The following is an 18,393-nucleotide window of genomic DNA, read 5'->3' as shown; positions in this document are numbered from 1 at the left end:
CAAGTAGTGTCCCGCTGCCACCAAGAAGAAGACAAACACAGGCCCGTCGTGCCCATAATGCCCTTCCTGCTGCATTCGCCAATCCTAATTGGGAACTCACCGCTTCTGCAGCACCCGTACTTCCCCCATTCACATCCCCAACCAAATGCAGTCGGCTGCATGAGAGGCATTTTCTTTACGTCCTCCCGAGTACCCTTACCCAACGAACCCCCCCAAAAAAGATGTCGTGTCTGCAGCAAGCGCAGATATAGGCGTGACACCCGCTATTATTGTCCCTCCTGTCCTGACAATCCTGGTCTTTGCATTGGTGAATGTTTTGAACGCTACCATACACTAGTTGAGTATTAGCGTACAGCATTGCACAGACTAGGCACACTTTCACAGGGTCTCCCAAGATGTCATCGCATTTTGAGAGACCCTAACCTGGAACCGGTTACAGTTACAAAAGTTACAGTTACAAAAAAAGTGTAAAAAAAAAAAAAAAAAACACAAAAAATATATAAAATAAAGAAAAAATAGTTGTCGTTTTATTGTTCTCTCTCTCTCTATTCTCTCTTTATTGTTCTGCTCTTTTTTACTGTATTCTATTCTGCAATATTTTATTGTTATTATGTTTTATCATGTTTGCTTTTCAGGTATGCAGTTTTTTATACTTTACTGTTAACTGTGTTTTATTGTTAACCATTATTTTGTCTTCAGGTACGCCATTCAGCTGCAGCACGGATTTATTTATCTTGACAGCAACAGGGTTTGCTCCCACGATATATAAAGCCGTGACTCTAGCGGAGGTGATATATGCCGAAGCATGGGGGCAGCAGGGGCGGAGGAGCGATTTGCTCCTACCTTTTGCGGGAGGATGCCCCCATGCTTCGGCATATATATACGGTGCATGTATGTCCATCATTAGAAGTGGGTGGATGAAGGGAGGTATTCTAATGGTGAGCATACCCACTGATCAATTTATTTTTCCATTCAGCCCACAGGCTGAATGAAAAAAAAAGATTACAATATATGCCCAACAAGGACCAGCAATGTACTGGTATGTTGCTGGACTTTGAGTGGTTATACCAGAATGATGCCTGCAGGTTTAGGTCATTCTTTTCAGCCAGCGGTCGGCTTTCATGTAAAAGCAATCCTAGCGGCTATTTAGCCTCTAGACTGCTTTTACAAGCAGTGGGAGGGAATGCCCCCCCCCCACCGTCTTCCATGTTTTTCTCTGGCTCTCCTGTCTTAACAGGGAACCTGAGAATGCAGCCGGTGATTCAGCCAGCTGACTATAGAGCTGATCAGAGACCAGAGTGGCTCCAAACATCTCTATGGCCTAATAAACTGGAAGCTACGAGCATTTCATGACTTAGATTTCGCCGGATGTAAACAGCGCCATTGGGAAATTGGGAAGGCATTTTATCACACCGATCTTGGTGTGGTCAGATGCTTTGAGGGCAGAGGAGAGATCTAGGGTCTAATAGACCCCAATTTTTTCAAAAAAGAGTACCTGTCACTACCTATTGCTATCATAGGGGATATTTATATTCCCTGAGATAACAATAAAAATGATTAAAAAAAATATGAAAGGAACAGTTTAAAAATAAGATAAAAAAGCAAAAAAAAAAAAAAAAAGCACCCCTGTCCCCCCTCCCCCCTGCTCTCGCGCAAAGACGAACGCAAGCGTCGGTCTGGCGTAAAATGTAAACAGAAATTGCACCATGCATGTGAGGTATCACCGCGAAGGTCAGATCGAGGGCAGTAATTTTAGCAGTAGACCTCCTCTGTAAATCTAAAGTGGTAACCTGTAAAGGCTTTTAAAGGCTTTTAAAAATGTATTTCGTTTGTCGCCACTGCACGTTTGTGCGCAATTTTAAAGCATGTCATGTTTGGTATCCATGTACTCGGCCTAAGATCATCATCTTTTTTTCATCAAACATTTGGGCAATATTAAACAACATTTGTATTTTTAATGTTCATTGGCATTTAGATTTTAATATATATAATTCTAATTCATTTGTATTTTTATTGATCTATTTTATATAATTTTTATTTAAAGACATTTATTTATTCACCCACACCCTGAGCGCTTAGTGGTTGTAGTTGGTAACGGCTTGGGGGATACACCATCACTATTTCCATTCACTTAGTTCATTTGGGCAATATAGTGTGTTTTAGTGCATTAAAATTTTAAAAAGTGTGTTTTTTCCCAAAAAAACGCGTTTGAAAAATTGCTGTGCAATTACTGTGTGAAAAAAAAAATTAAACACCCACCATTTTTATCTGTAGGGCATTTGCTTTAAAAAAATATATAATGTTTGGGGGGTCAAAGTCCTTTTCTTGCAAAAAAAAATAATTTTTTCATGTAAACAAAAATTGTAAGAAAGGGCTTTGTCTTCAAGTGGTTAGAAGAGTGGGTGATGTGTGACATAAGCTTCTAAATGTTGTGCATAAAATGCCAGGACAGTTCAACCCCCCCCCCCCCCCCCAAATGACCCCATTTTGGAAAGTAGACACCCCAAGCTATTTGCTGAGAGGTATAGTGAGTATTTTGCAGACCTCACTTTTTATCACAAAGTTTTGAAAATTGAAAAAAGAAAAAAAAAAAAAAATTTTCTGGTCTTTCTTCATTTTCAAAAACAAATGAGAGCTGCAAAATACTCACCATGCCTCTCAGCAAATAGCTTGGGGTGTCTACTTTCCAAAATGGGGTCATTTGGGGGGGGGGGAGTTTGTGCCACCTGGGCATTCCATGGCCTCCAAAACTGTGATAGGCAGTGAAGAGTGAAATCAAGAATGTACGCCCTTAGAAATCCTGAAGGCGGTGATTGGTTTTCGGGGCCCCGTACGCGGCTAGGCTCCCAAAAAGTCCCACACATGTGGTATCCCCGTACTCAGGAGAAGCAGCTAGATATATTTTGGGGTGCAATTCCACATGTGCCCATGGCCTGTGTGAGCAATATATCATTTAGTGACAACTTTGTGCAAAAAAAAAAAAAAAAATTGTCACTATCCTGCAACTTGTGTCAAAATATAAAATATTCCATGGACTCAACATGCCTCTCAGCAGATAGCTTGGGTGTCTACTTTCCAAAATGGGGTCATTTGGGGGGGGGGGGTTGCCATCTGGGCATTTTATGGCCTTCAAAACTGTGATAGGTAGTGAGGAGTGAAATCAAAAATTTACGCCCTTTGAAATCCAGAAGGCGGTGATTGGTTTTCGGGGCCCCGTATGCGGCTAGGCTCCCAAAAAGTCCCACACATGTGGTATCCCCATACTCAGGAGAAGCAGCTGAATGTATTTTGCGGTGCAATTCCACATATGCTCATGGCCTGTGTGAGCAATATATAATTTAGTGACAACTTTTTGTAATTTTTTTTTTTTTTTGTCATTATTCAATTACTTGGGACAAAAAAAAATAATATTCAATGGGCTCAAGATGCCTCTCAGCAATTTCCTTGGGGTGTCTACTTTCCAAAATGGGGTCATTTGGGGGGGTTTTGTACTGCCCTGCCATTTTAGCACCTCAAGAAATGACATAGGCAGTCATAAACTAAAAGCTGTGTAAATTCCAGAAAATGTACCCTAGTTTGTAGACACTATAACTTTTGCACAAACCATAAATATATGCTTATTGACATTTTTTTTACCAAAGACATGTGGCCGAATACATTTTGGCCTAAATGTATGACTAAAATTGAGTTTATTGGATTTTTTTTTATAACAAAAAGTAGAAAATATAATTTTTTTTTCAAAATTTTCGGTCTTTTTCCATTTATAGCGCAAAAAATAAAAACCGCAGAGGTGATCAAATACCATCAAAAGAAAGCTCTATTTATAGGAAGAAAAGAACGCAAATTTTGTTTGGGTACAGCATTGCATGACCGCGCAATTAGCAGTTAAAGCAACGCAGTGCCAAATTGTAAAAAATGCTCTGGTCAGGAAGGGGGTAAATCCTTCTGGGGCTGAAGGGGTTAAAGCGCAAAAAATAAAAACCGCAGAGATGATCAAATACCACCAAAACAAAGCTCTATTTGTAGGAAAAAAAAGGACGTCAATTTTGTTTAGGTACAGCGTTGCACGATTGCAATTGTCAGTTAAAGCAATGCAGTGCCGTATCGCAAAAAATGGCCTGGTCATTGAGCAGCCAATTCTTCCGGGGCTGAAGTGGTTAGGGTCTGGGCTTTAACATCCAAGAAGCAATCTCTGAGTTTAAAAAAAACATAAATGGTAGTTCAAAGCTCCACATGCTGGCTCAAAAAATTGATTGTAAAATATGATATATAAAACAATAAAACATAATAAAGAACAAATTTTGCACACAATCAATATGCATTACTCTTTTAGTATGCTTGTCATAAGAGAAATTACGAGGACTCCCATTACTGACCTTCATCCTTTTAGTCTGACTATTGTACTTCTGATCACAAATCCAGAATGAAGTGTATAAAAGAGACAATTCTGTCCCTTTTTTTATATTTTTTGGCCTGTGACTCAAACTATTAAGCCAAAGTATGAGTATGACAGCCACAGGTTTAACATTTTGGGAACAATAGTTAGACCTAGTAGTGGCAACCTACATTATAATGTATACAGGTTTCCTTTCTTGTCATCTATGAACTTTCCAGTACAATGTTAAGGACCCATAAAATTAGTTATAAAGGTAGAAAAAAGTTACTAATATCATCCCCAAGTATGTATTTGTATGTGTAAAGAAATTAATATATTTGATACAATAATTAGCTAGTTGCACTCGGTTATGTTATCGGATGTTTAAGGCTCAAGAATTTTCTAGAGACAATATCTTGGGATTACTGGGTAGCAACTTAGGCATAAGATGTCTTTATTACATATATCTTAAATGTACAGTCAGGTCCATAAATATTGGGACATCAACACAATTCTAATCTTTTTGGCTCTATACACCACCACAATGGATTTGAAATGAAACAAACAAGATGTGCTTTAACTGCAGACTTTCAGCTTTAATTTGAGGGTATTTACATCCAAATCAGGTGAACGGTGTAGGAATTACAACAGTTTGTATATGTGCCTCCCACTCTTTAAGGGACCAAAAGTAATGGGACAGGTTAACAATCATCCATCAAACTTTCACTTTTTAATAATGGTTGCAAATCCTTTGCAGTCAATTACAACCTGAAGTCTGGAACACGTAGACATCACCAGATGCTGGGTTTCATCCCTGGTAATGCTCTGCCAGGCCTCTACTGCAACTGTCTTCAGTTCCTGCTTTTTCTTGGGGCATTTTCCCTTCAGTTTTGTCTTCAGCAAGTGAAATGCATGCTCAATCGGATTCAGGTCAGGTGATTGACTTGGCCATTGCATAACATTCCACTTCTTTCCCTTAAACTCTTTGGTTGCTTTCGCAGTATGCTTCGGTCACTGTCCATCTGCACTGTGAAGCGCCGTCCAATGAGTTCTGAAGCATTTTGCTGAATATGAGCAGATAATATTGCCCGAAACACTTCAGAATTCGTCCTGCTGCTTTTGTCAGCAGTCACATCATCAATAAATACAAGAGAACCAGTTCCATTGGCAGCCATACATGCCTACGCCATGACACTACCATCACCATGCTTCACTGATGAGGTGGTATGCTTTGGATCATGAGCAGTTGATTTGCTTCTCCATACGCTTCTCTTCCCATCACTCTGGTACAAATTGATCTTGGTCTCATCTGTCCATAGGATGTTGTTCCAGAACTGTGAAGGCTTTTTTAGATGTTGTTTGGCAAACTCTAATCTGGCCTTCCTGTTTTTGAGGCTCACCAATGGTTTACATCTTGTGGTGAACCCTCTGTATTCACCCTGGCAAAGTCTTCTCTTGGTTGTTGACTTTGACACACATACACCTACCTCCTGGAGAGTGTTCTTGATCTGGCCAACTGTTGTGAAGGGTGTTTTCTTCACCAGGGAAAGAATTCTTCGGTCATCCACCACAGTTGTTTTCTGTGGTTTTCCAGGTCTTTTGGTGTTGCTGAGCTCACCGGTGCGTTCTTTCTTTTTAAGGATGTTCCAAACAGTTGATTTGGCCACACCTAAGTTTTTGCTATCTCTCTGATGGGTTTGTTTTGTTTTTTCAGCCTAATGATGGCTTGCTTCACTGATAGTGACAGCTCTTTGGATCTCATATTGAGAGTTGACAGCAACAGATTCCAAATGCAAATAGCACACATGAAATGAACTCTGGACCTTTTATCTGCTCCTTGTAAATGGGATAATGAGGGCATAACACACACCTGGCCATCGAACAGCTGAGCAGCCAATTGTCCCATTACTTTTGGTCCCTTAAAAAGTGGGAGGCACATATACAAACTGTTGTAATTCCTACACCGTTCACCTGATTTGGATGTAAATACCCTCAAATTAAAGCTGAAAGTCTGCAGTTAAAGAACATCTTGTTTGTTTCATTTCAAATCCATTGTGGTGGTGTATAGAGCCAAAATGTCCCAATATTTATGGACCTGACTGTATCTAAACCTAAGAGCAGAAATTGATAGTATTGCAGCTTACAGGTCCTTTAGATGTGGTTGTTGCATTAGTGTTTTTTTCCTTCTTTATTTTAACCAGGTAATCCTGCCATTAATATCCTTCCTGTCCTAGGGTGATAACCGTTTTGAGAAGTTTTGTCATGCTAGGACAAGGAGTTTGTTAGTATGGACATAATACCTCCCTCTCTTCTCCACAGCAGGAAGAGGGATTTTGTAGTCCAGAGATAGCAGGGAACAATACTAACTGATACCAGTCCAGAGACAGAAAGCACAGGATCACACGATTTCTGGCTGGATAAACAGCGCCTTTTTTTTTCACTTGTCAAACAAATAATATAAAACACTTCCAATGGTATATTTAACAGATCAAAAGAACAAAATAAGAGAAATGTATTGTTAAAGTTGAAATACACTTTACATACTTTTTTCAGTTCTGAATAGTTCTTCTGGGTAAGGTAGGGACAATATATATATATATGTGTGTGTATATATATATATATATATATATATATATATATATATATATATATATATATATATATATATATATGAGACCGAGGAAACAAGAACATATGCAAGTGAAGAGTCACCATTGGTTAGCCACAGTAGTTTGTGCAACCCTGCAGGCGTAGCCAATAGCCAATTGATTGGCTGCAATATTTGGTGGAGCCCTGTGAGCTCAATTTCACACATTGACAACAGTGAATACATAATCCATTGTTTTGTGGTATATCCCAATGGTTAAGGCCCGTTTTTTAAGCTCCTATGGTGCCTTCTCCTGGGTAATCTAAGGTATTGATTTTTCAGCCTTTTTCACAGTTCCCGATGAAGCAAGTCAGCTGACTTGAGAAACGCATTGAATTTGTCTGGGCCCTATAACTATAATTAGCATCTTATTGATGTTGTTACTGCTCTGATAGGTTGAGTAATCAGGGTAATATGTGAAAAAGGTGTATTATGGAAAGTTGATTATTTAGACTCTTGAATGTACTGGGGCTTTAATAGGCTCCACAGGAAAAGCACACCTGTCTTTTGTGTATTAAGCATAGTTTTTTTTTTTTTACATGTATACCAATAAAATTAAAGATTTGTATTAATATATAATGTGTATATGTAATTTGGCACCTGGAAAGTCCCCAGTATGTACAGTACTTAACCCCAATATAAAAACATATGGATAAAATAGGCCTTTTGAAAGAATATACTCCAAAGGCCTTGAACAACAAGTCATTCTGGAAGTTTACAGAGTAGATTTTGGGAAGAAATCTATATTTTGTTATGCAGACCTAGAAATGTCTTCATGCATTTTCTTCTGTTTAGTCAATGTACAATATAATCAAATATGCTCATGTTTAGGTGGAATTTGCAGTCCAGGAGAATCACATGAGCACGATGTTCTCCTCTATGCACAAGTGGATGGCAGGAAGGAGCATATTGTTATGGATACACTGGCATTTTCCTCTTACAAGGTAAGTCTGAGAGCACAGAGATGTGATACCTTCAGTTAACTATTCTGTGTAATGAAGACACACATCTAAGCCTGTAAACCTTTGATGAGAAATATACTTGAGCTGGCACTGTTGATCTGCTGGTTGCTGCAATGCTGACCCAGCAGAGCCAGGACAAAGTCATTGAGTGACAGCCTTCCTGTTTCACTGATGACATTTAACCCATGTATTTCAAATAAGAATCTACATAAATTTTCTTTATAAGGAACATTTGCTACCATTAATGTCAAAATGTATGTTTATTTAGCAGTTAGTAAAATGTTACTTTATTCTTATACATACCGCATTTATCGGCGTATAACACGCACCCCAATTTTAAGAGGGAAGTTTCAGGAAAAAACATTTCCTGAATTAATTTTTTTTTAAAAAACCACTTTGAAGCAAAATAGTGGTCAGTGAGCATCAATGCAGCCTGATTAGTGCCCATCTGCAGCCTCAATGCAGCCTGATCTGTGCCCATCTGCAGCCTGATCTGTGCCCATCTGCAGCCTTGCTCCTCACTGCAGTCTAATCAGTGCCCATCTGCAACCTAATCAGTGCCCATCTGCAGCCGATTTTCCCCCTATTTTAAGGGGGGGAAAGTGCGTGTTATATGCCAATAAATACGGTACTTCATTGTTTGCATATGTGCCTATACAATATTTATAATTCGGGGGTGCTTCCTTGTAGCAAGCATTCCCAGTATAAAAGAACTCAAGTTTGGGAAACTTCTTTCATGCCAAGAATGTTCTTCTTTTACAGAACAGAGTATATACAAAACATAACATAGACAATGTGGGTTTATAAGGTTAACTCAGGATTTATGACTTAGTGTGTATCGGGCTCAAAAGAGTCCCCTATTTAATTTTTTTTATGTAAAATATAACAAAAAGAAGAGAAAGAGAGTGTGTGTGTGTGTGTGTGTGTGTGTGTGTGTGTGGCCAAAAAAAGCAAGGTCTTTCTAAATGTTCCCTACTTCCACCTAGCCATCCCTGTGTTTTCATCAACTGACAAAATCTACTGACCTACAGTGACAAGGTTTCTGTGTTTCCACTTGGCCGAGATACAGGCTCTTGCTGTTTTTAATACGTTAAGTAATGAACGTTTATATTGTTGCCTAGGGAGTGGGCTGAATTGCAACAATATCAAAAAACATCCCTGGGAATTACAGACCAGTTAGCCTAACATTAATAGTATGTAAACTCTTGGAGGGGATGATAAGGGACTATATACAAGATTTTAGTAATAAGAACGATATCATTAGCAGTAATCAGCATGGATTCATGAAGAATCGTTCTTGCCAAACCAATCTATTAAACTTCTATGAGGAGGTGAGTTGCCATCTAGATAAAGGAAGGCCCGTAGACGTGGTGTATCTGGATTTTGCAAAAGCATTTGACACAGTTCCCCATAAACGTTTACTGTACAAAATAAGGTCCGTTGGCATGGACCATAGGGTGAGTACATGGATTGAAAGCTGGCTACAAGGGCGTGTTCAGAGGGTGGTGATAAATGGGGAGTACTCAGAATGGTCAGGGGTGGGTAGTGGGGTTCCCCAGGGTTCTGTGCTGGGACCAATCCTATTTAATTTGTTTATAAACAACCTGGAGGATGGGATAAACAGTTCAATGTCTGTATTTGCAGATGATACTAAGCTAAGCAGGGCAATAACTTCTCCGCAGGATGTGGAAACCTTGCAAAAAGACCTGAACAAATTAATGGGGTGGGCGACTACATGGCAAATGAGGTTCAATGTAGAAAAATGTAAAATAATGCATTTGGGTGGCAAAAATATGAATGCAATCTATACACTGGGGGGAGAACCTCTGGGGGAATCTAGGATGGAAAAGGACCTGGGGGTCCTAGTAGATGATAGGCTCAGCAATGGCATGCAATGCCAAGCTGCTGCTAATAAAGCAAACAGAATATTGGCATGCATTAAAAGGGGGATCAACTGCAGAGATAAAACGATAATTCTCCCGCTCTACAAGACTCTGGTCCGGCTGCACCTGGAGTATGCTGTCCAGTTCTGGGCACCAGTCCTCAGGAAGGATGTACTGGAAATGGAGCGAGTACAAAGAAGGGCAACAAAGCTAATAAAGGGTCTGGAGGATCTTAGTTATGAGGAAAGGTTGCGAGCGCTGAACTTATTCTCTCTGGAGAAGAGACGCTTGAGAGGGGATATGATTTCAATTTACAAATACTGTACTGGTGACCCCACAATAGGGATAAAACTTTTTCGCAGAAGAGAGTTTAATAAGACTCGTGGCCACTCATTACAATTAGAAGAAAAGAGGTTTAACCTTAAACTACGTAGAGGGTTCTTTACTGTAAGAGCGGCAAGGATTTGGAATTCCCTTCCACAGGCGGTGGTCTCAGTGGGGAGCATTGATAGCTTCAAGAAACTATTAGATAATCACCTGAATGACCGCAACATACAGGGATATGTAATGTAATACTGACACGTAATCACACACATAGGTTGGACTTGATGGACGTGTGTCTTTTTTCAACCTCACCTACTATGTAACTATGTAATATGGCCATAGAATTGCCTCCCAGCCTGAGTCCAGTGAGATCTAATATTAAATATGGTAGACTTTATGACACAGTGCTTTAGTGCTGTTTATCCACTCTATATTCATTATATACAGTATATGGACATTTTCACTTAGGGGGTGTACTCACTTTTGTTGCCAGTGGTTTAGACATTAATGGCTGTGTGTTGAGTTATTTTGAGGGGACAGCAAATTTACACTGTTATACAAGCTGTACACTCACTACTTTACATTGTAGCAACGTGTCATTTCTTCAGTGTTGTCACATGAAAAGATATAATAAAATATTTACAAAAATGTGAGGGGTGTACTCACTATTGTGAGATACTGTATATAGTTTGCCAACTATGATTAACACTTGCTCCAAAATTGAACCTAAAAATAGCAGATAATGTGGGTTTTTTTGGCGCATGGTTTCTGGCTGATTCAGTTAAGCAGTGTGGAGAGCAGTGACAGTTTACCAGACACGAGCTCTCCGTTTGGAATTATTTATTGTCTCATACCTTCAAATAGTTATGGGCACATTAACCTGTTTGCAAACAAATAAGGTACCTAAGTGTCCATTTATTTATAAGTAAGCCTTTTTGTGAATGCTGATGCCTGATTATAAGATGGATTTTCCTTTTCTATGTCTATTATTTTGATAAAATTTGTAACTTTTACCACCAACTAATGAAAATGTTTCTGTCTATCCAATTTGCCAGCTCACAGTTGGTGTTTCAAATAATTAAATCAAATGTTTCCAGTCTCAGCAATGATTCTGTAAGCAATTATAGATCATTATTGAACTGCACATTTCTCAAAATAGCTTATTTTGGCATAGCCTTGCAGTTTATTGAAGTTCTTTCCTAGATTGTTGCCTAGACATTAACAGGTTAAAAATAGATGCTATAATTTTAAGTGTGTTCCTTTTAATAGCCTTATATTTAGTAATATACTGCAATTAAATCATAGCAGATTGCTTTTGCTTCAGCTATGTGTGTAGATGTGTGTTGCTTCCGACTTTTTTTCAACGGTATGACTACATGACAATTTTTGGGAATGTTCTGGTTTTTCTTTCTGCAAATACTAGATCTATTGCTGGGATACTATTTAATCATTTATAGCTAAGATACAGTTTTTTTTATATTTAAGGTTCCATCCCTGGTTTCCACTGTCATAAGCCCGGATTTGCAGACTCCAGCTACCAAGTTTTGTCTCAAACAAAATAGTCACCGAGGATACAAATTAAATGTGTGGGCTGTAGATTTTTTCCATGTGCTGGCAGTTCTACCATCTACTGAATCCCACATGATACAGTTCTCTATTAATCTGGGATGTGGATCTCATCAGCCAGGAAACAGGTACAGAAGGATATGATGCCAGAGTGAAAGCAAATTCTCGAATGCACTATGCTATATGCTATACCAGTGCTATCAATGGACAATTGCTACAGATCAGCTGACATTTCTGCTATTTATAGAGGGAATGTAAAAGTCTCCTACTAATTAATCCTGCTGACATCTTTTGCCTGATGCCCTTTAGACATCACAGGAACTCCCATGGTGGGCAGAAGGGCTTTCCTGTCAGGAATACAAGGCATAAAAGGGCACATGTTACACAGTGTCTCTGTATACTAAATGAATGATAAGGGACTCTTCAATGAAATGCAAAGCATTCATTCATACCTGCCTGCTGTGAAATATTTTATTCTTACTATTAGTATAGTTTTTAATGTGTTTGCTATGGCAATTATATATTCACAGTATATAGAAAACAACCACAGCTGCAAGGCAGGAAAATGTGTTAATTTAATAATGTTCCATAATCACATGACTGTTTCACCTTTTTATCCAAGAAAATAAACAGGACATCATTTGCTGACAGGGCTGAAACCTATTCCATATTCTTTAGTGTCACTGTGAAGATAACCATTCAAGAGTTTTTCATGGCGCCAAAATGTCAAAATACTGTTAAACTTCAATTTTACTTTCAGTTTAACTTCAGTTACCCAATCTTGTGAATAGAAAGTCCCTGTTTACTTATTTCATCCGCACAACTGAGTATTAAAATAGAATATTCACACAATTATTGTGTGAACATTCTTAGCTCCTAGTAAATCAGCTTCATTATTTCTATATTTTTTATCAAATAAATATTAATGGAACTTTATATTTACTGCTAGTGTGAGCTTGGAATTTTCAACGAATCATGGCCGGTCTTGGTCTTTACTGCATTCTGAATGTCTGCCCGAGCTTTGTGCTGGACCCCATCTTCCCCATAGCACTGTCTACTCATCAGACAATTATAGTGGGTATGGTATTTCCTGTAATTTTTATCTCTGTTTGTCTGTCTTTTGTGATTCAGTGAACCTTATCTATCTCATCTAACGTTTTCTACTGTAATGATTTGTAATCACCTATAAAATTGTTGTCAAATTAGTAAAAGATCACTGTAAAATTAAAGAATACGTGTGGTAGTCTTTTACTAGAGAAAAACTGGAAACAAAATATTTATTAGCCATCGTGCATGTTCTAAAAAAAAAACCAAAAAAACAACTAGGGTAACCAAACAAGGAAGCACCCTTTGTACTGTTTTAATACTATTTTCAGTTTGTTTTTTGCTTATCGTTTCAATAAGCAAAAAACAAACTGAAAATAGTATTATAACAGTACAAAGGGTGCTTCCTTGTTTGGTTACCCTATTTGTTTTTTTTTTGTCATTGGTCATTTAAGTCATTGGTGTAATGCCCCCTTACTTTGGTGGTCAGTAGTGAAGTGTCCCTTACAGTATATTGGTGGTAGGTGGTGTAATGCCCCTTATGTTGGTGGTAGCTGGTGACTTTCTGCCTTACATTTTGCATCAGTGGAGAGATTCCCCCTTACACTTGTAGTCAAATAGGAATGACCCCCTTACATTAAATTGGTGTTCAGGATAGAAGTGCCTCCTTACATTGATGAAAAATGGTGTGGTGTTAAACTGCTTTGGTTGTCAGTGTAGTAGAGTTCAGTGGTATAATGACCCCTTACATTGTTGGTTATTCTTGTAGTGACCCCTTAAATTAGTGGCTAGTGTAATGGTGGCCAGTATAATGTTGGTCATTTTTTAATAAGCTAAATATCACAAAGACATTCATTTTTTATTTACATATTTTACATTGCAACTCATTTCCTAATAAAAAATGGTTCTGATATATCATCAGCTGTTAAAGTGATTGTAAACCTTTGTTTCATTTTTTTTATTAAAATAAAAAGGTCATATATTTGTCTACTCTGTGCAATAACATTGCACAGAGCAGCCCCCTTACCTCCTCTTCTGGGGTCCCCTAACGGCACTCTCTGCTCCTATTCTCCTGTGTGTGCCCCCTTAGCAAGCTGTGTGCTATGGGGCACACATGCGGGTACGCTCGCAAGACAAGTTGTGTGCATCCTATACACACACAGCATGGCTCAGCCACGCCCCCTGCCCCCCTCCCAGAATTTGATTGACAGCAGCAGGGGCCATTTGCAGAACATTGGCATATCAGCGCAGCCTGTGAGAGCAGGGAGAAAAGAAATGCAGTCAAGGACAGCGCTGGATCGAGAAGAGGGTTCAGAAGTGGTCGAGAAGTGGTTTTTGTTACCTTGCATGCATGCAAGATGCATAAGATAAAAAACCTGTAGAATTTAGAATGACCCAAATGTGTGTGTGTGTATATATATGTATACTGTACATATTAATTTATAATATATTTGTTTTTTTTCAGGTGGAATAGAATTACTATTCCTCTTCCAAATGCAGCTCTGACGAGAGGCACAAGAATTCGATGGAGACAGAATGGGCCAGTTTTGGGGAACATGTGGGCACTTGATAACAGTTAGTATTCAAAACCAAAATATTTAATTTTATTATATAAACTTATTAAATTTAAACTTCTTCAAAATCTTAAATTTTCAGAGAGTATATTCTCATTATTTAAACTTGCTACAAATACTGTAATAATTGGACTAGCTTCTCTTTAAACTGTATGTAAACTGTAACATTAACCTTTTTTAAAATTACAGCGTACATTCTTTTAGACAGTGACCTATTTTTCATTCTTAAAGCGAAGCACCAGTCGTTTTTGTGTTTATTAAAAGTCAGCAGCTACAGAAAGTGTAGCTGCTGACTTTTAATAAACACACACTCATAATAAACACACACTCACCTGTCCCAGGATCCAGCGATGTGGCCACCCGAACCTTCGATTCCCCCCCCCTCCTCTTGCCGGCGCCGGCATTACAACTGTGGGCACCCCTCTATGACAGCTTTCAGCTTCACAGCTGGGTGTATGCTGTACCTCCAGAATGGTCGGGCAATCTTTTGGGACCTGAAGATTGCAGGGAGAGAGGGAGAGGGAACTTCCACTCGGATCACTTAGGCGATCCGAGCGTAAGTGGGAACGGGTACCTGTCAAAACTAGGTACCCGTTCCCCCCACCCCCACCCAAAAAAATGACATGTCAAATTTGTCACGGGGGGTTACTTAAAGCAGAACTTCCCCTTTTGGGTGGAGCTCCGCTTTAAATGTATCTGTGGACAAAATCAAGAATTAAATACTGTATGATAGTCTGTCAATACCATTAACACGGTAGCCTTTGTTTTATCTGAGTCCCTCCCGTATTGTAGTTGTATTACCTGCCAATAGAACCTTTATGTTTCCATTGTTTCTTGTAATCAGCCAAGTTCTACAAAAGTGGCAGTTACAGGACATACTACTTACTTACCATACCATACTACATAGTGGAGGTGCATACAACCATCGGCTTTTATTCATGTGGCTTAAACCCTTTTTCTTTTTCATAAATCATGGGACACAGACACTGGGTTATACTTCATCTCCAGATGAATGGACACTGGTAGACCAAAGGTCTTTAGACAGGAAGTGATCCCCTGTATAACCCCTCCCATACAGGAAGTACTTCAGTTTTTTACCAGTGTCTGTAAGGTGGATGGCGGCATGGTTGAGCTCTCTGAGCTACAGGTCTCTAGTCCCACAAACGGTTCTTAAATGAATCAAGTGATTGACCGATCAGATCAATTTGACACAGGCTCTATATGCTTAGATAAATGGTACCCGAGCCTTGCAAAGAAGACTCAAGATCCTGCGAGGTTTTGCCTGTAATGCAGCCTCCAGGAGCTGGACTGTGCGAAGTGGAATCCTCGACACTACAGCGCTAAGGCATTCCTGCAGGGTGCAATACAGGTCCAAGGGAGTGGACCCTAAACATGAAAAGGGTACCCAATCCTTGAAGGTCCTCAAGTGACAGGAACCCGCCGTGAAGGGTGAAGATTGGGCTCATGGTTTCTAAGCTGCCCTGAGCCTGGACGGGTAAGTGAAACCCCTTTATTATTGTGGGGTGTCCCAGTGATTGTAACAATCAGTCAAGCTAGCTAGAGGCTGGACACCTGTGTGCGGTGACCATACGGGGGAGTTTTTGTCTAGCTGTGGTTGTTTGCAAAGTGTACCTTTTTTGCTTGTGCCTGGCTGTTTTCTACCTGTATGATGGCACACGATGATGCGCCATTTCGCCTTGGTTCGCCATGGTGCACGTGTGTTCGCAAGAGCGCCGCTGGGCTCAGCAGTTTGTTTGGCGGCCATGGCACACGCGGCTTCGCCACACATGCTCCATAGCCTTTATCTGGGCACACGAAGATTCGCATCATGCACGAATACGGCCACACCCATTCGCTGGGACCACGCATGCACAGAACGTTCTGTCGCACAGCCAGCTTATTTAAGCTCTATATGCCAAGCAGCTGTGAGACACAGAGCAGGCTCTGAACCAGGCATTTGCAGCAGTTCATTTCTCCTTACCTAGATCACGTGAGTCACCAGATGTTGCTTTGCAGGCTAAAGGTGCTTAGCAGGATTGTTGCATAGGGGCTTGGTGGGCCCTATTAAAGGGTCTCCCTTCTGAGGTTTGTTACTACTACCAGGTACTCTCTTTTTGTGGCTAGTAAATGTCTTGAAAAAAGAGAAGCGGGACTAACACTACAGTCAAGGGGACACCTATGTTGTCAGTAGTTCCTGATGAACCTAGTCATATCCCTAGTGTTGTATCCCCTGAAGGACCAGAGGCTTCCGGGCAATCTGAGCCGCTGCACCTATCTGGTATTGTGCCTACAGTCAACACTGCTGCTTCACCCTTTATTACTAAGGATGAGCTGTCCTCGGCCCTAGCCGGGTTAGAGCACAGGATTACTGGCATGATTGCCTCCATTTTGCAGGGTGGCAAGAAACGTGACAGATCCCCCTCCATGGAGCCTCCTAGCTTGGAGCAGGAATGGGTTGAGGATGGGGAAGAGCTAAAAACTCAGGATTCTGTGGAGGGCATGGCAGATGAGTCTGCTTCTGAGCAATCTGGACAAGAAGATATCCAGTTGATGTCTGCCTCTCAGTCGCAGAGGCTTTTGATCCAGTCTCTTACCAAGATGGTTTGTTCTGCCTTTAAGTTGCCTCTTACAGAAGTTACCGAGCCCCCCCGGTCCTCTTTGGGGTCCCTGAGGCCTCTTCAGGCCGCACAGGCTTTCCCCTTACACCCTCTGTTGGAGCAGGTGGTGTATGCTGATTGGGAATCCTGACAGGATTTTTGTTGCTCCTAAGAGGTTTGCCCTTTTATATCCCATGGATGAAAAGTTTGTTAAGAAGTGGAGCATGCCAGCCGTAGATGCAGCAGTCTTTTCCTTGAACAAGGACTTAACTTGTCCGGTAGATAATGCACAGGGCTTGAAAGACGCTGTTGACAAGAAATTAGAGTAATTATTAAAAGCTTCCTTTTCTTTGGCCAGTTCAGCTATTCAGCCAGCTGTTGCAGCAATTGGTATCTGCCAAGTCCGTAAAGGATCAGGTCAGACAGGCCTAACCAGGAGGATGATCTGGCTGAAAATAAGATAGATATTCCTCGAGCACTGTGTTTTGCTGTTGACACCTTAAAGGATTCAATACAGCAGGTTTCTCTTTTGGCTCTCTTGTCTGTACATATGCGCAGACTTTTGTGGCTGAAGAACTAGTCAGCCGAGTTTCCTTGTAAAAAATTATTGGCAGGTTTCCTCTTTCACAGGGAACGTTTATTTGGTGATCATTTGGACAAATATATCCAAAAGATTTCCGGAGGGAAGAGTTTTCTACTCCCTGTGAAGAAAAGCACCAGGCGTCCCTCATTTAAAACCTCAGGGACTGCTTCCTCAAGTGTCTCAGTGCCAAGGCAGTTCTGCTGTCAACACGACACTAGAGCCAGGGGCCAGCCGCAAGGCCAGGGCTAGAAAAAGCCCTGGGTCCAAAACTCTTCTAAACCAAACACCAAGCCCTCCTTTCGAGGGGATGCCCCCCTCTATCGGGTGGGGGGAAAGCTGCTGCACTTTGCGGACATTTGGAGAACAATAGTTCAGGACAAGTGGGTCACCTCAACTATATCTCGCGTTTACAAGCTGGAGTTGTGGGGGGTTCCCCCGCAGAGGTTTCTAAGATCCAGCGTTCCCTCAGATCCTCCAAAAAGAGACTTATTGCTTCAGGCACTACATCATTTAGTGCATCGAGGAGTGATTGTAGAGGTTCCTGTACCTGAAAGGGGTGCAGGGTTTTACTCAAACCTGTTCACGGTTCAAAATTTTGGACCTAAGATCCCTGAACCAGTATCTACTGATCCAGTCCTTTCGGATGGAGTCTGTCCACTCAGTAGTAGCCTCACTCCAGATGGTAGACTTTCAAGCCTCCATCGATATAAAAGATGCATATTTGCACACACCTATCTTTCAGCCTCATCAGAGGTTCCTGCGATTTGCAGTAGAGGAACATCATTTTCAGTTTGTGGTTCTACCCTTTGGGCTTGCTACAGCTCCCCGGGTGTTCACA

General features: G+C 40.5%; 1 protein-coding gene across 2 annotated transcripts in view; it reads left to right on the top strand.

The window, feature by feature from the left end:
* The window catches only part of RELN (reelin), an 865,607-nt gene that overhangs the window by 452,542 nt on the left and 394,672 nt on the right, over positions 1–18,393 (top strand). For both annotated transcript variants that reach the window (XM_073619618.1, XM_073619617.1), the window contains exons 13-16: positions 7,854–7,966; positions 11,677–11,885; positions 12,707–12,835; positions 14,267–14,376. In XM_073619618.1, coding sequence (XP_073475719.1) covers positions 7,854–7,966; positions 11,677–11,885; positions 12,707–12,835; positions 14,267–14,376 — 561 coding nt within the window. The remainder of the gene's footprint in view (positions 1–7,853; positions 7,967–11,676; positions 11,886–12,706; positions 12,836–14,266; positions 14,377–18,393) is intronic.

This window comes from Aquarana catesbeiana, linkage group LG03, assembly GCF_042186555.1.
Source record: "Aquarana catesbeiana isolate 2022-GZ linkage group LG03, ASM4218655v1, whole genome shotgun sequence".
Classification (NCBI taxonomy): Eukaryota; Metazoa; Chordata; class Amphibia; order Anura; family Ranidae; genus Aquarana; species Aquarana catesbeiana.
Note: the sequence above shows the minus strand (reverse complement) of the source record. Positions and strands in the feature narration are given on the sequence as shown.